Genomic DNA, 22,957 nt, shown 5'->3' on the forward strand with positions numbered 1-22,957 from the left:
TAGAGAACTATGAGATAGATATTAGATAGATAGGAGATAGCTATGGGATAGAGAAATATGAGATAGATATTAGATAATAGATATTACTACAGATACATAGATACTGTAGATAAATAGATACTGTAGATAGATACTACAGATACATAGATACTGTAGATAGATATATAGATGGATATAGATAGAATTATATACATTTATATGTTTTCCATTATTATTAAAATGTATATGATCCACTATAGAGTTTGTGGACCTTATCCATGAGGAGCGGTCATTGCTTGTCAGTGCTGGGTGTATGGGGACGGACGATGGACACTGCCTAATACTGATGTATGATGGACACTGCCTAATACCGATGTATGATGGACACTGCCTAATACTGATGTATGATGGACACTGCCTAATACTGATGTACGATGGACACTGCCTAATACTGATGTATGATGGACACTGCCTAATACTGATGTATGATGGACACTGCCTAATACTGATGTAAGATGGACACTGCCTAATACTGATGTACGATGGACACTGCCTAATACTGATGTACGATGGACACTGCCTAATACTGATGTATGATGGACACTGCCTAATACCGATGTACGATGGACACTGCCTAATACCGATGTACGATGGACACTGCCTAATACCGATGTACGATGGACACTGCCTAATACCGATGTACGATGGACACTGCCTAATACCGATGTACGATGGACACTGCCTAATACCGATGTACGATGGACACTGCCTAATACTGATGTACGATGGACACTGCCTAATACCGATGTACGATGGACACTGCCTAATACCGATGTACGATGGACACTGCCTAATACTGATGTACTCTTTTGTTGCAGAGAAAGTTCCGGGCGCCGATGACGACGTCCAAAAATCTGACATCTCCTCCAGCAGCGGGGGCGTGATTGAGAAGGAGTCTCTGGGTCCTCTCCTCTTAGAGGTATGTGAAGTGAAATATACATATTTATAATGTGCACACAAGAAGCTCACAATGGAAAATATATACATTAATGTATTACACTGTCCCAAACGCTATACAAATGCATGTACTGAACGCCCGTGGGTAGCTGAAGTGATGTAAGTGTTACTGTGAAGCACACATGGCTGCTGGTCCTGATGTGATGTCTGCGGTCTCCGTACTATGACGCTGGGTGCACAGTACCCAGCAGTGTGCCGCGTGCTGTTGGGTTTAACGAGCCAGCATGAGGCCGACAAGCAATTCTGAAGGATGTTGGAGAGATCTGAGATCTCTCCTGTTACTTTGTATCGCATCCCAGTCTGGGGAAGCAGTGCGGAATGGAACGTTGCCTAGCAACCAGCATCGTCAGCAAGTGACTCACGGACATGTTTCTAGTGACTGTCACACAGATTCCTCACTAAGTGCTCGCTGGGTTATTTCTTCTATGTAATGTCTTACATAACATGATATAGGTGTGTGTCACGTGTAAGCAGTGGTGATTATGAGGCATGTCACTCACATGTTTGGTATAATATCTATCTATCTATCTCATATCTATCTATCTATCTATCTCATATCTATCTATCTATCTCATATCTATCTATCTATCGGATACAGGGCCTGATTCAGACCCGCTCGCGAGCACTGAGCGCTCGCAAGCGGGTCGATGTTGGCCAAGTGCGCATGCGCACGACGGAAGCGGCTCCGTCGTGCGCATGCACGAGACCCGAATAACGATGGCCAAACCGTCGTTATGGGTCTCGCACCAAAGGGGGCGTGCGGTCGATGGTGATTGACAGCACGCCCCCTTTGGTGGGCGTGCCGGGGGCGTGGCTGCCCAGACGGAGGCGTTCCCATGGGAACGCCTACCGTCTGGGGCCGGCCCCACTGACATGACTAGTGATGTCAGTGGGAGTGCTTTTGGCTCTGATAGAGCCAAAAGCACTCCAGGGCTTGCGGCAACGAGACCCTACCGCAAGGGTCTCGTCGCAAGCCCGATGGTCGCGATGGTCTTGACCATCGCGACCATCATTTTAGCCGCTCGCTATAGCTGTGGGTGGTCACCCACAGCTATGCGAGCGGCCAGGAGGCCGCTCTTAAATTCAGAGGGACGGCCCTGATTCAGGGCGAGCGCTCTGTCAGAGCGTCCGGCTCTGAATCAGGGCCACAATATTTCCATTATAAACAGTCAATGCAGACACACCTGGATATATACTGTACTATATGTATCATATGACATATTACCATAGTGACGTCACTAAACTCCAGATTTAAGTATGTATTTAACAAAACTGTAATGTACCATTATGGGGCCCAATTAAAAGTAGTAGACTATGCTCATTCCATGATCCAACATATAATCTAAAGCTGGTTACACACTGACAGACACATTGGCCGATCAGTTTATCTGCTGCCCGTCGGGCAGTGTGTACCCGCTATATGTCGGTGAACGTCGGCGTTCACCTACTTATCGCAGTGGTTGTGCTACACAGCCGATGGACAGATATATCTGCAGACACATCTGTCCATCGGCAGGCCGACCTCCCGTACACACACAGCGGCAGCCGCGAGGAGGAGGGCGGTACACGGGCCCTGCGAGCTGGCACAGATGACGGTTGTTCAGTGTGAACGAACACCCATCATCTGCAGATATATCTGTATAGTGTGTACCCACCTTAAGTATACTTTATAGCCATAGCCTTTATTTAACGTTATATGCAAACAGGTTTTTGCACCACGCTTTTTGCTCATTGTCACGTTTCTCCCATCCGAAGCATTACCTTCATGACTTAATGTATAATTTCCTCTGTCATTAGTTCTAGCATATTATTATGAAATATACAGTATCTTATCATTACCCGTAAACCATCGTTTCCCCGTCTGACACCTCTTTTTCGTCACAGCCTTTTTGAGCGGCAATCATACATGAGCGTGTGCGTGGCAGCCCTTTGCCCGGTACATATACCACATGTGGTGCCCAGCCTTTCAGTTTTATCATTTGAAAAGGAATGTTCTCACAGAAGCAGAAGTTTATGGCCTCACACCCCTGGATAAGCAGCCACCTAGCTGTCCCAATTGTCACCCTTCGTTAATAACGTTATCTGACGGCTTCATATTAGTGCTTCCCGACGTTAACAGCTTAATGTGCTACTCTGGCAAAGAGAGGTTTAATCAGGGCATGTGTGAAGGACTATTATTACAAATAAGATGTACTCGTCTGTACATAGAGGACACAGTCAACAGGTGCAAGGCAGCTGGGTGATAGGAGATTTGTCCTTGAGTCCGAACTGCATATGTTAATGTCCCCAAACAGTGCACGACCTTGCCTGCTGCTGCTGGTGGTGGTGGTGATTATATTACTGCCTCTATCTCTGGAGGTAAACAGGTGTTAGTAGAGGTGTCGCTAATCTCCGTAGACAGGTAGCCCCGCCAGCTGCACATTTAAAGCAGACTCCCTAAATTTTGGAGGAGTTCATATAGATCTCATTGGGAGCAGCTGTTTTGTGGCTCATAAATCCGTACGACTAACTCCTAAGGTGCACTTGATTCGCACAATCCTAGGCAGAGAGAAATGTATCTAAAGCCCTAATTGATATATGTGTGATTTGTGTGTTGTGCAGAATTGCCAGGGGTTAAAACGTGAACTAAAGATCTGTCTGCTCGTTCTTTGGCAATACTATTAGCCGCAGTAGGTAAACTCCAGCCTTCTGTAAAACGCGTCGTACTAACCCTGAGGTAGACAAACTGTGGCTGTTGCGGAACTACAAGTTCCAGCAGATCCTGATAGCCTGTCTTAGCACTAGAGTCCCTCTTTTGAAGACAAATTCCCAAGCTCTTATTTCTTTTAGGTTTCATATATATACAGATAAGCTCGTCCATTCACTTTGCCATGTCTGGCCTTTCCAGAGGCGTGTGTGGAAAAAAGGTAAAAGTAATCTTAAGGTGTAGCTGTCGCCTACACACCATAAGGGCGGCCATTTTGTGGGCTGCAGTGATTGCTGTGAGAGTATAGCCTATCAATTCATTAGGAACATCACCAGGCCTCAACTCAATAAGTACAAGCCGGGCCTCATGAATATTAGGCACTGATCCAACAAAATCACTAGTTACTAGCACATGGATCCAAATACCACTCAGCTTTAAGGTCAAAACAACCTCATATACAAGTTGTCGTATGTAAAAGAGCTACTTATAACATTCGCAAATCCACGTACATGTACCCATAGCATACTTGAGATAGGTAATATTCTATTTAGATTGCATATGTAGCTAAGTGCTAAATAAATCCTAAGAGGATGCAGTGTCCTGAACTGGGATTGCGGACAGGAAGTCTGCTGTGCGTAGGAAAATGCCTCCCCTCGCAATCCTAATTTATGGGGTGTGTGTGTGAAACGCGTGTGCTGGTTCCATGGTTTTCTAGTGATCTGCTCAACCCATGAGCAGTTTATACAGTCACATAATGCTCATTGTATATGACTGATTCATTTGCACAGAAGGGCACGGATTAGTCAGATTTATGTGTCATGTTTATTCTGCGTGAAGATTTTATTATATATTTCTCCATCTGTCGAACGAGCTGCCACAAGAGAAGAGCAGAACTCTCAAATAGACTTTATTATGGAGGTGTTGTGTGTTTTACATCTACTGTCACACAACGTAAAGCAGGGTCTGATCATTCAGAGAAATAACATTTCTGTGTTACTGAGATTTACACAAGCAAAACTAGTAATAAAGACGGGCTCTGTCTCTCAGCTTTGTCCCAGTCAGGACGAAATGTTGGGATGTATGGCCCATTGACCGAGCAGCGGTGAAGGGGTACCGCGCACTACTCAAGTGGTGTCTATTGGAAACGCGGGTCACTCCCCCATTACACGAGACCACGCCACTGTTATGCCTGGCCTCCCCACTTCTCATGCAAAGTTTGGTTCAGACCACAAAATGGCACTCCCGCTCCTTAATGCCATTGGTTCCAAGCAAATTATTGAACTGAATATGGTCCTCGTCTATTATGTGAAAATAATTCCAGCCCTGCTATCGGTATCCAGAGCGAAGCTAGATGATGAATAAGTCAACAGTCAATGGGTCGACATCAGATGGTCAGCATAAACAAAATGTTGACAGTGTAAACAGTCGTCAGGGTTAAAAGGTCGACATGTTCAAACAGTCGACACAAAAATGGTCAACACGTGTTTGTATGTTTTTTTTTCAACATTTTTAAAGTTAGGGTTAGGCCCTTAAGGGAGGGCTATTCTAACGGATGGAAGGGTTAGGGTTAGGCACTAGGGGGAGGGTTAGGGTTAAATTACAAAATAAAAAAGTCGACCAATTGTAATTCGACCATTCGAACCTCTCTGACTTTTAACCCTGTTGACCTTTTGTCAGTCAAACTTTTGTGCCTGTCGACATTTTGTCCCTGTCAACCTATTGCTTGTCAATCATTTGTCTATCTATGAGCTGTCGACCTTTTTATTGTCGATCTATTATACACCCCTCCTATCTCTTTTATATTTCTGCCTTATTTATAACATTGGCACTGAGGGCCTGATTCAGAGACTGACGCTCTGAACGAGCGCTCGCTCTGAATCAGGGCGTTTGTTTTTTTAGTTCAGCCTCCGGGCCGCTCGCATAGCTGTGGGTGACCACACACAGCTATTGCGAGCAGCCAGGTTAATGGTCACGATGGTCAAGACCATCGCAACCATTGGGCTTGCGACGAGACCCTTGTGGTAGGGTCTCGTGGCCGCAAGCCCCAGAGAGCTTCCGGCTCTAATAGAGCCGGAAGCTCTCCCACTGACATCACTGGTGATGTCAGTGGGGCCGCCCCCAAACTGCAGGCTTTCCTTCGGGAACGCCTCCGTTTTTGCCAGCCACCCCCCCTCCCCTACCCGCCTACCAAACGGGGCGAGCTGTCAATCACCATCGACAGCTTGCCCCTTTTGTTGCGAGACCCGGAGCGACGGAGCACCCGTCGCTAGCCGGGTCTCGCGCATGCGCACGACGGGGCCGGCTCCGTCGTGCGCATGCCCAGTGGCCAAACATCGACCCGGTTGCGAGCGCTCAGCGCTCGCAACCGGGTCTGAATCAGGCCCAGAGTCCTTTACTTACTGGCGAGGCCAATTGAAACACTGGCGAAGTTGCTTTTCCACGAAACGGCAGCCTTCATATGTGTAGTCAAGAGAGGTGCTAAATGGGCAAGTCACATACCCAACACAAAAGGCCAGTGACACACAGTTACATACACTCATATATTGCCGGCTACAGAAAGAGCCAGCAAGTCAGGACACGGTACAATCTATAGAACGGTGTAAATATGGTAACGTCCCCTTCCCTAGTCACAAATATCTCCAGGGCTGTTCTATAGAGAGCTGCTTATCTCAGCAATTGTGGTCTGTGGCTATCTATAAGTTCTGCAAACAGTGTATGTAGCTGCATGGGCTGATAACTTGGTGCCACACCCCAACGATTAGCCCACAGGGGACAATACGACTTTGCCTAATGCAAAACCTGTTGATGGTGATAATAGCAAAATGTCCACTGCTAAAGCATTGTTTTTGCTGGGTGTGATATATGCCCACTTAGTGTGCAATATAAAAGTGTATTACAAGGTGCCCTGTAACCATATAGCAGTGTATTGTGTGTGTGTGCGCGCACACGTTTACGACTGTCAGCCATACTTGTCTGTCCTTCAGAGAGATTTTGAAAAGGTGATAAAGATTTGTAGCATGGCTTAAACTGGGTACACACTGAGACGATGGGCATTCATGCCAACATCGGAACGAATGCCCTTGAACGGGGATTGCTCGTCCACACTTGAATGAGTTAACGACGCACCAATCATTGGGCCTGATTCAGACCCACTCGCAAGCGGCTGTCCGCTCGCAAGTGGGTCGATGGTGTGCACTGCGCATGCGCACGACGGAGGGAGCTCCGTTGTGCGCATGTGCCAGACACGACGAGCGAAGGACATTCCTTCGCTCGTTGTGTCTGATCAAAGGGGGCGTGCTGTCGATGTTGATTGACAGCACGCCCCCTTTGGTGGGCGTGCCGGGGGCGTGCCTCCCAGACGGGGGCGTTCCCAAGGGAACGCCTACCGTCAGAAGCCGGCCCCACTGACATCACTAGTGATGTCAGTGGGAGTGATTTTGGCTCTGATAGAGCCAAAATCACTCCGGGCCTTGCGGTTGAGAAACTCAACTGCAGGCTCCGGCTCGCAGTGGCGATGGTCGCGATGGTCAAGACCATCGCGGCCATGAACCTGCACGCTCGTATAGGCTGTGGGTGGTGACCCACAGCTATACGAGCGTCCAGGAGGACGCTCCATAATTATGGAGGACGGCCCTCATTCAGAGCGTGCGCTCTGCTCAGAGCGTCCAGCTCTGAATGAGGGCCTTTGTCCCATCCTCCGTTAACTTTCCATAGGTCACTAGCGGGAGCGCGCATATTAAGTGTACACACTGAGCAATGTAGGCGTTTTGTCGTTACGAAACGGCAAATCGGCCCGACAAAGCTCCAGTGTGTGTACCCAGCTTTAGAAAAATCAAATGCATACTTAAAAATTGCTATTATATATATATATATATATATATATATATATAAAAAAAGGCTATGTGAAATTGCTGCTTAAGTTGTATTTAAAAGAACAAGGACAGGATGCATGAAGCCCAAAATGCGATCATAATTCTGAAAACTGCTGTTTTGTTACTATAGAAGTATATAGATAGATAGATAGATAGATAGGAATGTATCTTATGCAATACAAGTACATTAAATATGGAAATGTAGGATTTGCTTGCAGAAGCCTTTCTCGTTTCACAAAGATACAATGCAATATATATTTCAGTATTCTGTGCACGTTTAGCCAATTAAAGGCACTTAGTTATTTATGTATATAAAGATCGGATTCGTTTGCAAATACAAATGTATTAGTGTGAGTGGTCCATTGTAACGAAAGTCCTGAGTTAAAATGAAGTATTAGTGGATGGCCACAGAATGCTGCCACCTAGTGGCCAATAAACTTTAAAAAAAATATATATAAACAAAAATGATTAATAGGGGTATTCAATTTGGGTGCGATAACATCGTCTTTTGCGTTAATATCGCACTTTTTAACGTTTTTGCATTAATATCACTGGTTTTAGTTTTACACCATATTCAATTTCAAAGACTTATCGCAGTTTTGAAAAGTCTTTGATAAAAAACGGGGATAACTTTTCATCATTGAATAGGTGTCGAAAAAAAGTGCAGAATTGGGGTTTAGGGGTGCAGGCTTAAAAAAAATAGCCTGCACCCCTGAGACTGACATTTAAAAAAGAACTGTGTCAAAAAAAATTTTAAAAAAAAAATAGGGACACCCCAAAAAATTAATTTAAAAAATGGGGTGCAAAAAAAAAAATGGGAAAAAATTGTTAAACAATAGGGAAATAGGTTCAGGGCTATTGTGCATGTATGCGGCAGGTGTATTCCAGAATAGAATTATAGCGGCAGGTGTATTCCAGAATAGAATTATAGCGGCAGGTGTATTCCAGAATAGAATTATAGCGGCAGGTGCACAAATGCAGAATTTTTAAAAACTGACTTTAGGGACTTAAAAATATGCTAGTACCCATTTTCATGTACCCCAAATTTGATGGGACCACTTAAAAAAACAAAAAAAATAACCTGAGTGCTCTTCTGCATCACTTCTTCAATGTCGGGAAAAAAACACCTGCTGCGGCTATTTAAATCCCCGACTTTCAATTAAAGGCTAAAACGGGGGTACCCATAGTGTTCCCCCATGTTTTTACAACTTTAGGGGGGTCTTACAATTATTTTAAGGAAAAATTTGTAACTTTACGCAAATCCAACTTCGGAGTTTCCCGTTTTCGTTAATTTGATATTGAATACGGGGATAAGCGGGAGCGCGCACCACACCTTTACGCAGAAAAAAACTCCGATATGAAACGTTAACTTTGCCAGGGAAGTTAACCTTTCATATTGAATACCCCTATAAATGTCTTAAATCTAGTACCGTATATGCCGTATTTCAGATTCATTTAAAACTCAATAATATTTTTCAATTAAATGTTCCCTTTTGAGAAATATATGTAGAAATAGCTGTTGCTTTTATATAATCAGGACGTGGATAGTGCATGGCAGAGGAATGGTTATGTAGTGTTTATTCAGTGAGACGTACAGCTAATAGGCAATAGTACGGGCACCTATTGTTCTCAGCACAGTGGAACATGAGGCGCCATTGGCTCTGAAGGATACAGTAATAGAAGTAACAATTACAGCCCAATGTACAGACATTAGGCCCAAGGATAAATCAGCTGCAGTCTCCTCAGCGGGGTGACCTGTGACCGGGAGTTGATGACCTGCTGCATCTTACGGAGGATGGCGCTACTGGAACCCGCTGTCCTAATACGCTTCATTTAACATCATTAGCGGAAGTTATTTCCTATGAGCTGTTATAACCTTCACTGGCGGCGCTGCAGAGCCGTTGGCTGCACCCATTGTGGGCTGAGAGTGCAGCCGCTCTTATACAAAGACTATGGGTGCATACACGCGGTCAGATTTTTCTTCAGATCTGAACGATAACGATTTAAAAAATCGCCCATATCTGGAGGAAAATCTGACATATCTGACATGTCTGAACGATTAACGATGCGCGTTCCCGATGGTCAGATAACGATATCTGACATCTGATGTGTTCGCAGTGGACGATTCCATTCATTTTAACGCAGTCAAAAATCGTCCGTAATTCAAATCATTGGTCAAATCGTTCGTCTGACAAATCTGACCGTGTGTATGCACCTTTAGTGACACTTCAGTGACATCACTGCGGCATGAGGTGCAATGCTTCCAGTGAACTGACCCTTGATATTGGCGTGTAGATGGCGGTTACACAAGGCACCTTGGGGTAGATGTATTATAGCGGCACTTAACGTGCCGCTATAACGCTTCCCGCTTCGCCTCTTTACCGAGGCGAAGCAGGAAGCACTACCGATGAGATGTATAAACATCTCATCGGCCTGGAGAGGGGGAGCGTTAACGCCCCCCCCGGCGCTACCCGCTAGAGACAGCAGCGCATCAGCCTAGTGCTGATGCGCTGTGTCTCTCTCCCGGCCGGCTCCACTGAGCATGCGCGGTATCTCGCAAGTATCGCGAGATCCCCGCGTGGAGCCCTGGAGCCGGCAACCGCCGCAGCAGGGACAGCGCTTTCCCTGCTGTGGGGATAGGCTAACGCCAGGCTGTAGCTGTCGATAACGACAGCTACAGCCGGCCAGAAGGTCATGCGTTATGACTGTTCGTACATGGCCCTGCCGTCGGCGCTTTTATCTTATAGATAGCAGCGCCGATAATGACAGGGGCGCAAAGCGCCCCTGTCATTTACCGCCCAGACCCCCGATCATACATCGGGGAGAAGCGGTATCAGCGCACATAACGTGCGCTGATACCGTTTCTGGGCTTCGCACATCTCCCTCCATATCTGTCCAGGTTTTCAGGACATCCCTGCAGTAAGCAAGCTGATTGAGGTGCTAATTAAGTCACCGATGCATATTCATGGATGTCCTTAAAAATCTGTTAAGGTGCTTTGAGGGCCGAGTTTGGAAACCCCTGCTTTAAGGCTTCGCACGTCTCATGGCTGCTGTTTTTCTGTTTCAAAAAAAACATTGGAACCCTATTTGCAAACCAGGAGCGGGATAACGAGGGCGGCACCTTTTTGTTTCGTGCGCGTGCATGTTTTCTGGTCTTGCTACTCTACAACTTGGCGGTTGGATGTGCGTCACGGGAGTGTGTGGGCAATGTGGACGCGAATCGCAGCCGCCATGAAGATGCCTGAGGGAGAGGTGACTTGCAGGTGAAAGTTGCGAACTGACGATGATGACCGCTGATGAAAGCTGCGTGTGATTGGGCAAGTGACTAAAACACACCCATTAATGGAAGCAGACTGTGAAACAGCGGCTGTCTTCTTTTAAAAGACCAAATTACACTGCACTGAATTGTACATAAAAATGTACGTCTCCTATTCCGTCAGGGGACGGGAAGGCCGTTTTCTCAGTGTTGTCATAAAAATAACAAAATTACATTTGCGTCTCCTTTTATTAGTACTTCAGATGCTCCAAGCCACTTCGGCGCTTATTATCTGCCCTGTGCGGCCATTTACTGTAATGTGTATGTATTACGTACTGCGATTTTTAGCTTTTACGCCCTCGCATTGTAGCCACGCCTCCTGATGTATTCCCTGACTCTGAATAGGCTGCAAAAACGTGACTGGCTTTCAGGCGCACGTTGTGATTACGAACGGGTCCAGCTCTGAAAAAAAAAAACCATCCAGATGCTGGAGCTCTGGTAACCTGTATACAGGAGATGGCTGCCGGCCTATGGCCCAGGAAACAACCGGGAGTAACACGTGGCGCCTCCGGGCTCACCTATAGATAGAGATATAGGTTGCGGATGGGAAAAAAAATGCAGATGTACTGTAATTAGACCCAATGATGTTTTAGCAGCTGAATACTCCCAAGCTGAGGATCATGGCTGTCACTTGACCCCCTTTTGGATCACGTAACCACCATGGTGACATCCCGAAAACTGCTTGTTTGTCCAGCTGCTGCTCATGAACTACAACACGCGGTGTGTCCTGCCGGGCCACACGCCCGCTGGACCCTAAACATACTCAGTCTTTCTGTATCACTCCACACAGTGCGTTGGTGCGTTTGGAGCATGCCACGTTGTCTGTTGTGTAAGATATGAAAACATCCCTCGCTCTCTGCAGGAGTCATTGAGAGAAATCTGTTTTATACTAGTAGGGGAGAGGAATGTACATTCCGGTAACTTAAAAAGAAAACACAAAGTCATTAATGCCTCCAAAAGAAATGTTTATCTGCCCTCTCTGTGCTGCGTTCGGAGCCTGTGGAGGAACCCGATAGAGACATAGCCCTGACAGGGTGACCGGCTTATCTCCATCTAGGCCGCAGTGGGAGGTCATTAGGAAGATAAGGGGGGGGGGGGGGGCTCGGAGGGCAATGGAAACATGTCCCAGAGTTATATCTGTTGCCTCTAAGACATTGCACGTTGTGTATGATCAGAAACTATGATGCTGGGGCATTTGTGCCAAAAGGCCAGATAGCCCCCCCTGATTAGCCACCAAATTGGCCACTGACATGGGCGCTCGGACGAGCAGCCGCCCTCGCCCGTGCGTGGCTGACTTTACGGACAGACCCGGAATGGCTAAGAAATGGTTTCTATGTGGTCACGGTGGGGTTTAACCAGAAAATCTGCAGGACTAGGCAGTGGCTGGGTGCTAGGAGGGACTGTCAGGGATGAGTACGGCAGCGATGGGGTTAAATATAGTACTCCCATCATTTGTGTAATAAGTGATGGTTTCTTCAGGCAATATACAGTCTTCTTTACAGTCCTCAAATAAAGTGAGACCGTTTAATCCCGTCATTTTGGGGGGCGTCGGGACTCTGAACGATCAAAGTACAGTATAATTCAGGTCTGTCCTAGTCAAATCTGCAATAAGGTGCACTAAGCCTTGTGGTACATGTGCCAGTGACGGTGTCCTGGAAAGGAATGTCAGATACCAGTATGGCAGTGATGGGGTTAAAGCCATAGAGGTGGATTAGGCCATGCAGTGTCAGCTGCAAGACATTTTGTGCTGGGATTGGATGTCAGTGCAGTGGGGCAGTGATAGGGTTAAGCAGGCAATCAGGTGGAGTAGGCCTCGCGGTTCCCCTAGCGAGCGGCTGTGTGCTGGGAGTAGATGGCAGAGCAGTGGGGCAGTGATAGGGTTAAGCAGGCAATCAGGTGGAGTAGGCCTCGCGGTTCCCCTAGCGAGCGGCTGTGTGCTGGGAGTAGATGGCAGAGCAGTGGGGCAGTGATAGGGTTAAGCAGGCAATCAGGTGGAGTAGGCCTCGCGGTTCCCCTTTGCAAGCGGCCGTGTGCTGGGAGTGGATGTCAGAGATTTCTTTTCACAGTTTAGCGTAGTTTTCATATTTCCTGTTTTGGCTGTGGCACTTGTTAATAATTACCGTGGTACATTAGATGCTGTTGTATTAGGCCCCCAGCCAGACAAACAGCCAGCATTGCTGATCAGAGGCCTGGAAGGGTAACACGCTGGTGTTCCAGGCTGTTCCCAGCCATGACATAACAGGGATGTATGCTGGCACAGCAACAAGGACCGTCTTACAGTGACGGAGGAGTGCGGTGAACAGCTGCGCGCAGTAAGTCATGTGGCTGCGCACCGAGGCACGTGGTGGCGCTTAACCCCAGCCGGGCCGGCCTGGCATGTGACCCGCGGCCCTCTCTCTATGACAGCACTTCTGCAGCGGATCGTCACCATTAGAACACGTGTATATATACGGTGTGTTCTAGGAAAAGCTTCAAACCGTGCAGAGAAATCTCTCAGCAGAAACCCTGCTGCTTCTGCCGCCGTTGTATAATAATGGTCGTTACATTTTCCCTTGCTGTTTGACTATCTGGAAATTCCCCTTTTAGGTGGATTATTAGTGATATGCTGTAGTTCTTGTAGAACTCGCCGCACAGTGAACAGTGGGCCTGATTCATTACAGATCGCAACTGCGACAGTGTACGCAGATCAGCCGGTGGCGCGTACTAAGCATGCTTGTGCACCGCATTGCACGTGCGTGAGTTAGCTTTTGCAATCGCACTGCAATTACCTATGGAGATAGGAATCCATTTCAGAGTGAGTTACGGGATGTGAGCGTTTAGGGGTGGTGACGGGGGAGTGGTCGGTGAAACGCAGGCGTGTTTGTCTGTTTGAACGTCGTTCCAGGGCGTGCATAAATTATCCATTCCCTGATGGTCAGTGTGATATACAGAGCCCATTCCCTGATCATCAGTGTAATATACAGAGCCCATTCCCTCATGGTCAGTGTAATATACAGAGCCCATTCCCTGATGGTCAGTGTAATTTACAGAGCCCATTCCCTGGTCATCAGTGTAATATACAGAGCCCATTCCCTGGTCATCAATGTAATATACAGAGCCCATTCCCTGGTGGCCAGTGTAACATACAGATCCCATTCCCTGATGTTCAGTGTAACATACAGATCCCATTCCCTGATGTTCAGTGAAATATACAGAGCCCATTCCCTGGTCATCTGTGTAATATACAGAGCCCATTCCCTAGTGGTCAGTGTAACATTCAGAGCCCATTCCCTGATGGTCAGTGTAATATACAGAGCCCATTCCCTGGTCGTCAGTGTAATATACAGAGCCCATTCCCTGATGTCAGTGTAATATACAGAGCCCATTCCCTGGTGGCCAGTGTAACATACAGAGCCCATTCCCTGGTCATCAATGTAATATACAGAGCCCATTCCCTGGTGGCCAGTGTAACATACAGAGCCCATTCCCTGATGGTCAGTGTAATATACAGAGCCCATTCCCTGGTCATCAATGTAATATACAGAGCCCATTCCCTGGTCATCAATGTAATACACTGGCCACCAGGGAATGGGCTCTGTATAACATACAGATCCCATTCCCTGATGGTCAGTGTAATATACAGAGCCCATTCCCTGGTCATCAATGTAATATACAGAGCCCATTCCCTGATGGTCTGTGTAATATACAGAGCCCATTCCCTGGTGGTCAGTGTAACATACAAAGCTCATTCCCTGGTGGTCAGTGTAATATGCAGAGCCCATTCCCTGGTGGTCAGTGTAATATGCAGAGCCCATTCCCTGGTGGTCAGTGTAATATGCAGAGCCCATTCCCTGATGGTCAGTGTAATATACAGAGCCCATTCCCTGATGGTCAGTGTAATATACAGAGCCCATTTCCTGGTGGTCAGTGTAACATTCTGAGCCCATTCCCTGATGGTCAGTGTAATATACAGAGCCCATTCCCTGGTCATCAGTGTAATATACAGAGCCCATTCCCTGATGTCAGTGTAATTTACAGAGCCCATTCCCTGGTCATCAGTGTAATATGCAGAGCCCATTCCCTGATGGTCAGTGTAATATACAGAGCCCATTCCCTTGTGGCCAGTGTAACATACAGAGCCCATTCCCTAGTGGTCAGTGTAACATTCAGAGCTCATTCCCTGGTGGTCAGTGTAACACACAGAGCTCATTCCCTTGGTGGTCAGTATAACATACATAGCCCATTCCCTGATGGTCAGTGTAATATACAGAGCCCATTCCCTGGTGGTCAGTTTAACATACAGAGCCCATTCCCTGGTGGTCAGTGTAACATTCAGAGCCCATTCCCTGATGGTCAGTGTAATATACAGAGCCCATTCCCTGGTCATCAGTGTAATATACAGAGCCCATTCCCTGATGTCAGTGTAATTTACAGAGCCCATTCCCTGGTCATCAATGTAATATACAGAGCCCATTCTCTGGTCATCAATGTAATATACAGAGCCAATTCCCTGGTGGCCAGTGTAACATACAGAGCCCATTCCCTGATGGTCGGTGTAATATACAGAGCCCATTCCCTGGTCATCAATGTAATATACAGAGCCCATTCCCTGATGGTCAGTGTAATATACAGAGCTCATTCCCTTGGTGGTCAGTATAACATACAGAGCCCATTCCCTGATGGTCAGTGTAATATACAGAGCTCATTCCCTTGGTGGTCAGTATAACATACAGAGCCCATTCCCTGATGGTCAGTATAACATACAGAGCTCATTCCCTTTGTGTTCGGGGGGAGGGTGGCTAGTGCTTCCCTCTACTCCCTTGCCGGGTCCTAGAGCTGCTTCCAGATTATTCTGGTAGACCTGCTGTTACCTCTGCTACACCTGCTATCAGCCAATCAGAACAGGCCCCTAGAATTTAGTTTCTTGCCATAAGTCCACTGCCAAAGTTTAGTGTATGTGAGAAAATGGGGCTTATTAGCATATAGTATTTCTCATCTCTGAGACACATTCGGAGCGCGGCTGTTATGGCAAATGGGGGCATTTAGCAGCAGAATGTGCCCCTAAACTCGTGGGAGGCGTCTGTGTCCTAAACCGCTGTTACTTCTCTACTTTGACACAATCATGGGAATGGCCAAAGACATTAAGGGGGGTATTCAATTTGATGGCGAAAAGTCAGAGGTCGGACTTTTCGCCATCATCACTGATTTTTCTTGGATAAAGTATCGGCCACCTGCCCGCTTTATCCCAGTATTCAATTAGGAAACGGCGAAAACGGGACCCGGCGGAAAGGTAAGTATCGGGGAAAGTGCAGGGAATTTTCGGGAAATCATCCTGGGACCCCCCCTAAAGATGTCCAGACATGGGGGATCACTATAAGTACCCCCGTTTTTGCTTGCTGAAGGGAGTCGGGGGTTTTAAATAGCCGCAGCAGGTGCATAAATGAGCCTGTGAAGAAGAGCATTTATCTTTTTTTTTTAAATAACTATGCCCATCGTATTTGGGGTAGATGAAAATGGGTGCAAGCATATTTTTAAGTCCCTAAAATATTATTTTTTTAATTCTTAAAAAATGCACCTGCCGCTACTACCCGCATTCTTTAAAACACCTGCCGCATACTTGGGAACCCCTTAGGAATCTATTCTGCTAGGTTAGAAGCCTGCACCTCTAAACCCCAATTTTGCACTTTTTTTCGCCATGTAAAACATGGTGAAAAGTTAACCTCGTTTTTTAACAAAGATTTTTCGCACCGGTAAAAAGTCTTTAAAATTAAATACGGGGATATTTGAAACAGGTGAAAATTACGTCACTGGCGATAAATTGTCACCGATAACGGCTTTTCACAGCCAAATTGAATAACCCCTTATGTACTAAAAGAGGACCAAGAGCAGGCTAACAAGTGGTTAGACACAATGCTCGGTGCCTTCTCATACCGCTAGTGTGCTAATTATTTGCCATGCACTTTCCCTAGTATCAGGCACATTTAAGCAAGCGTACATTAGAGTGCCTTTGTGAGTAATGCATACAGGATCATCTTTATTGTATTGATAAACAGTTACATAGTTTACCCCATTTTCTCTTTCATTCTTTTTTTTTTTTTTTTTTTGCCATTTGTATAATTTATAATTCGGAGAATGAGACCCAAATCCCACAAAAATTAAAAAATATTTCTGCACAGTAGTGATCAGCGATAATTCCTATTTTTGTCCACATAAGTTTGTACTTTACAGCCAGAATAAAGGACCTCATTCAGAGTCGGTCGAAGCGGCCGCACGGTCGTACACCACCGATGTTCGCTATACTGCGCATGCGTAAAGTTCGCAATGTGCTTGCGCAAACTAGCCGCTACGATCAGAAATTTCTCTCTCCTTGAACACAGCCAGGTCGGTAGTTTGAGTGACAGATTGAGGCGTTTGTGGGTGGTAACAGGGTAAGGTGCTTGAAAACGGGGTAGTGGAAATCCGAACGCAGGCGTGCCTAATTATGCGAACGGCATTTTATGGGAGTGCATACGGTTTATGGGAGTGCATAATTAACAAAGTAGCGTCATGGCACATGTGACATGGGAGGTTTTTACACTGACATGATCGTAGAGCTTAAGAGAGGGTATGGTCAACCTTAAGCTCTACGGCCAGTTCCGATGGTTCCCGATGGGCTCGATTAATCCTTATATGCCCGGAGATGACGTGCAATGCGTACGAGAAGGGGGCGTTTTTTTTTTTAATTCCGGCCGCTTCCTCCCCTTGGTCGGCCAGCTACCGATCCGAACTTAGGGACTCAACTTGCGAGGGAATCATTTGAATATCCGGCCCCTTTTCCCGTACGACCGTGCGGCCGCTTCGACCGACTCTGAATGAGGTCCAAAGTCCCTTAGTAAATAAGGATGTTAAGAATGACAGCTTGTGCGACTTTTGCACTCTGGAAACAAAGTTTTGTTGTCGATTTTTTCTTTTTCGTTTTTTTTTTTATTATTATTGTTGAAGCATCCAAGGTACATTTATGTGACAGTGATATCAGCCTGGGAGGATGAACTTTGGAGAGTCTACCACTGGGTCTGCTACTTGGAGCAGTATTCTGTGGAAGGAAATGGGAATCTGTGATAACAGCCACCAGACAACCAGTTGGTGAATAGCACCAGGCAGCTCCCGGTACAGTGGTTTCTGATTGGCTTCCGGAGTGATCTTTGGCGCTATCTAGCTCTTTTTACCAGTGACCGGACTGGGAGGGTAATCTATGTTGCTATGACAGATGCCTGACGCTTCCCCTGACAACAGACGAGGAACCTCTGCGTTAGGCGCGTGTGAGGGAACACAGGGTGAAATATGACCTCTCTTTCCCAAAATGAGAGTGATTGCAGGTGATTAGGAAACAAAGGGTAATATTCGAATAACACCACGAGAAACCAAAAAATTATAATGTTGGTGTGGAATCCTATCCACTTTCTAGAGTTATTACAGTGCTCTGTAAATACTTATCCTATGTTCCAAAAAGAAAATATTTTTTTTTTAAATGTGTAAAATAGATGTTATACAGTAGTGTTAAGGTACACAAGGGCAATGGTCGGCAGCACAGTTTGTCGCACAGGACTGGGTTCATGAGTTCAATTCCCAACCAGGGCCTTGTCTGTGTGGAGTTTGTATGTTCTCTCCATGATTATTCTAGGTCAGTGATTCCCAACCTCTGTCCTCAAGGCACACTAACAGTCCTGGTTTTAGTTATATCCATGATTGTGCACAGATGGTTAAATCAAAATAACTGAGGTACTAATTAAGTCACTTGTGCTCAAGTATGGCTATCCCTAAAAAATGGACTATTAGTGTGCCTTGAGGACCGTGGTTGGGAACCCCTGTTCTAGGTGCTCCAGTTTCCTCTTCAATTATACGCCCCAGTGGGACAGAACCTGGTGTGCATGACAGTTATTCTCTGCAGGGCTGTAACAAGACTTTTTGGTGCCCTGTGCCAGAGAGAGCATTGGCGCCCCACCATTTTTTAAATGGGGACATAAGATAGTGCACCTGAAAAAAGGGCCATGGCCTCATGGTGAAGGGTCAGAGAAGAGACAGGGGAGGTCAGGAGATGCGGGGGATAAAAGAAGAGGAAGCTACAAGTGACAATGATAATAAACAGGGAAAGTGACAGGCCCAAACAGTGCCCCCTGCCCTGCGGTGCCATGGTGGCACTACCCTACTTACAGCCCTGATTCTCTGTGCAACAATGCATAAAAGTGCTGTCTGTATATAAGTAAAAAATAATATGAAGGGTCGTGTCCTGGACATCTCTCTTGTACAACAATCACAGCCCGAGCTTTATAGGAGTTTTGTTGATACTGGATAAGTGACAATGCATTTGATGAAGATGCGTATTGTGTTTGCACAGTTTTGCCATGGTTGGTTATGGTATGCATCCTATAGTATGTCCCTCTTAATGGTTCTGCTATAGCTTACAAACACTGTAGTGAAAAGTGGTGTCTTCACACAGGGGAGCGAAACGCGTGACAACATGTGCAGTAGCAATGACCTTATGCCAGCAAAAGTTGGCAAAAGATACAAACAATCAAAGTTTTGTTCAGTTCATCTTACAACTCATTTTCTCTCTGTCCTTTTTTTTTTTTTGTGCCAGGCTTTGGACGGGTTCTTCTTTGTCGTGAACCAAGAAGGCCGGATTGTCTTTGTCTCGGAAAATGTCACCAACTACCTGGGATACAAGCAAGAGGAGCTTATGAAGGGCAGCGTGTACAGCATCCTGCATCTGGGGGACCACGACCAGTTTGTTAAAAACCTGCTCCCCAAATCTCTAGGTAAAAGCCATCAGAAACCCTTAATACTTTTTGGTGTTTTTTTGTGTCCTTTCAAAAACAGTGATGTCAGCAGTGAGGCAGAAAACGACTTGGGCCTCGTTCACACAAATTGTCATTAGGCATTTTTTTTAAATGGATGGAATGCCTTTTATCCGTGGCTAATCTGCCATGATTGTAATTAATCTCATTGGCCATTTAAAAAAAACAAATGAACAATGTTTATAAAAACAGATAATAATCGCTTTTGTCATTTGTATTTGTTGCATACTGGTAAAAAAAAAAAAAAAGCTGCTCACAGCATCTTCGATACCTGTTACCATGGTAAAAGACACACCCTCTTTCTTACTAAAATCTCTCATCGGCTTTTACTGCAAACTACTCAGCAGAAAGCAAAACGCGTCAGTGGAACGAGCACTCAGTGATGTCACTAATTGCCAGTGAGTGGATTTGGTACCTGTTACCATGGTAAAAGACACACCCTCTTTCTTACTAAAATCTCTCATCGGCTTTTACTGCAAACTACTAAGCAGAAAGCAAAACGCGTCAGTGGAACGAGCACTCAGTGATGCCACTAATTGCCAGTGAGTGGATTTGATACCTGTTACCATGGTAAAAGACACACCCTCTTTCTTACTAAAATCTCTCATCGGCTTTTACTGCAAACTACTCAGCAGAAAGCAAAACGCGTCAGTGGAATGAGCACTCAGTGATGCCACTAATTGCCAGTGAGTGGATTTGATACCTGTTACCATGGTAAAAGACACACCCTCTTTCTTACTAAAATCTCTCATCGGCTTTTACTGCAAACTACTCAGCAGAAAGCAAAACGCGTCAGTGGAACGAGCACTCAGTGATGTCACTAATTGCCAGTGAGTGGATTGTCTTCCTGTGGCCTACACTGTCGCCAGGACAATGCAAGCTACCCATGTGCCTAAATACTGTTTCAGCCTAGAGAATTCTGTTTAATAACTGCATCTGCTGCTTCTAATACACAGGTGGAAACAGAGCCACGGTCCGTGAAATAGGCCTAAGTGATTCCAGTTTATCAGTGTTTGTATAATTATGATGTCTTTCAATGGCACCTGTTTTTTGTCTTGTACTTTCCACATGATTATCACAGGATATTCCTTTCTCTGATAACAATATATGCCCTGTGTGCTTTTTCTCATGTCAACGTCAAGGCCATAAGACGTATGAGAAATTCTGATAACAAACATACGTGTCGGTAACGTGTGGGAGCAGTGCTCCTTCCTCACTACACTGACACAGTTGCTGTGTGAATCGTTGGGCCACGTCCTGTTAGCATAATTACCGACTATCACAAAATTTAGTGAAAAAATTAAATAAATGAAAGTAGCTAAAAAAATTTGTAATCGGTTAGATTTACAGTATTTAAATGGATCTACGCCCCTCCAGGCGTGTTATATATTTGCGAATAATTAATTCACAGTCTGGTTCCGCAATATACTTCAGCCATTTTCCAGTTCAATATTTGTGACTTATCGATGTCTCTTCTGCAATACGAACATATGATTATATGGAAATGTTATATATAATGTTCTGTATCCAAGTAGGCAAACTGATGCACGACAGCTGTTGTGGAACTACACATCCCAGCATCCCCTGCTACAGTTTTAGCATGTCCTAACAGCAAAACGGTGCTAGGGAATGCTGGGAGGTGTAGTACCACAGCAGGTGGAGTGCCACAGGTTGCCTACCCCTGTTCTATATAATGTTATGTTGTGAAACGCTCTAAAAAAAAGTGTAATGCTGATATTATATATCCGTTGATTTGTTTTTGTTTTATTTTAGTTAACGGAGTCCCGTGGTCCCAGGAAGCCAACCGGCGGAACAGCCACACGTTAAACTGTAGAATGCTGATCCGGCCCCCGGACGACCCAGGCGCAGAGAACCAGGAGGCCAGGCAACGGTACGAAGTGATGCAGTGCTTTACTGTGTCCCAGCCTAAATCCTTCAAGGAGGAAGGAGAAGGTGAGGCCCCTGGCTCTGTCTGCTGAGCTACGGAGGAACCTGGTGTCATTTATGGGCTTTGTGGTTGTAGTGTATTTGTTTGTTCAATCTTTTTTTTTCTTTTTCTTTTTTTTTTTTTAATATATAAGTCACCAGCAATCATTTGTTATGACATCGATGAGAAACACCTCCACATAATAGACGTTTTAGTACATTTCTCCCTAAATGTTTGAAATTGAGACTTTTGCATTAATTAGCATTTATATAAAAACAATTATTCCCTGCAATTTGCTATCCTCTAAAACTCACCCTCCAGGCGGATTTTCCTCCCTACAAGTCTGTCTGCACATACTCAATAAGTAGTTATACACCAAATCAGCGGAATGCCAAGCACCCACCCCACCCTCAGTGTCCTATAGAGGCTATGGCCCTGATTCAGAGCCGGACGCTCTGACAGAGCGCTCGCTCTGAATCAGCGCCGTCCCTGTTCCTTTTTAGAACGGCCTCCTGGCCGCGAGCGGCCAAAATGATGGCCGGGCTTGCGTCGAGACCCTGCGGTAGGGTCTCGCTGCCGCAAGCCCTGGAGTGATGTCACTAGTGATGTCAGTGGGGCCGGCCCCAGACGGTAGGCGTTCCCATGGGCACGCCTCTTTCTGGGCAGCCACGCCCCCTGCACGCCCACCAAAGGGGGCGTGCTGCCAATCATTATCGACAGCACGCCCCCTTTGGTGCGAGACCCATAACGACGGCTTGGCCGTCGTTATTCGGGTCTCGCGCATGCGCACGACGGAGCCGCCTCCGTCGTGTGCATGCGCACTTGGGCAACATCGACCCGCTTGCGAGCGCTCACGAGTGGGTCTAAATCAGACCCTATATTCAATATATATGCACATGACACATTGGCATAATATAGCTGTATGTTTACTAAGCGACATCGCTTGAATCACATCTGCGCCCAAATTTCTGATTCAGCGTCATGGCGGTCACTTCCTGCCCTTTGGCCCCGCCCACAACATGGCTCCCTCTGCTGTGCTCTAGTGAGCTGTAGTTTTCAATGTTCCAGTTTCTTGACCGTAATCCTCTGCAGCCCCTGATCTGCGCCAATCCCTCCGCCGTGCCGGGGCATAGTACCCACGTTGCAGACGTCCTGGCATGTCCTTCATAACTAAGCAGAAGTGCGCATAACATTTACAGAGAGCAGAAGTGTTTGTGCCGACTTCGTCCACAGCGAAATTAATTTGCAGAAAGTATGCAGAGTTTAGATACACGCGTCGTGTTAAATCAAAGCTTTTATCAACAAACCCGCATAATATAGACAAGCCTGTGCAGGCTGTATATGGTA

The 22,957-nt window shown here is 46.1% G+C and overlaps 1 protein-coding gene across 4 annotated transcripts in view; it reads left to right on the plus strand.

Annotated features, from left to right (window-relative positions):
* The window catches only part of NCOA1 (nuclear receptor coactivator 1), a 369,979-nt gene that overhangs the window by 275,848 nt on the left and 71,174 nt on the right, over positions 1 to 22,957 (plus strand). For all 4 annotated transcript variants that reach the window (XM_088447565.1, XM_088447564.1, XM_088447566.1 and 1 more), the window contains exons 4-6: positions 858 to 958; positions 19,467 to 19,644; positions 21,457 to 21,636. In XM_088447565.1, coding sequence (XP_088303691.1) covers positions 858 to 958; positions 19,467 to 19,644; positions 21,457 to 21,636 — 459 coding nt within the window. The remainder of the gene's footprint in view (positions 1 to 857; positions 959 to 19,466; positions 19,645 to 21,456; positions 21,637 to 22,957) is intronic.

Source organism: Taudactylus pleione, unplaced genomic scaffold, assembly GCF_031769625.1.
Source record: "Taudactylus pleione unplaced genomic scaffold, aTauple2 ptg000434l, whole genome shotgun sequence".
NCBI lineage: Eukaryota > Metazoa > Chordata > Amphibia > Anura > Myobatrachidae > Taudactylus > Taudactylus pleione.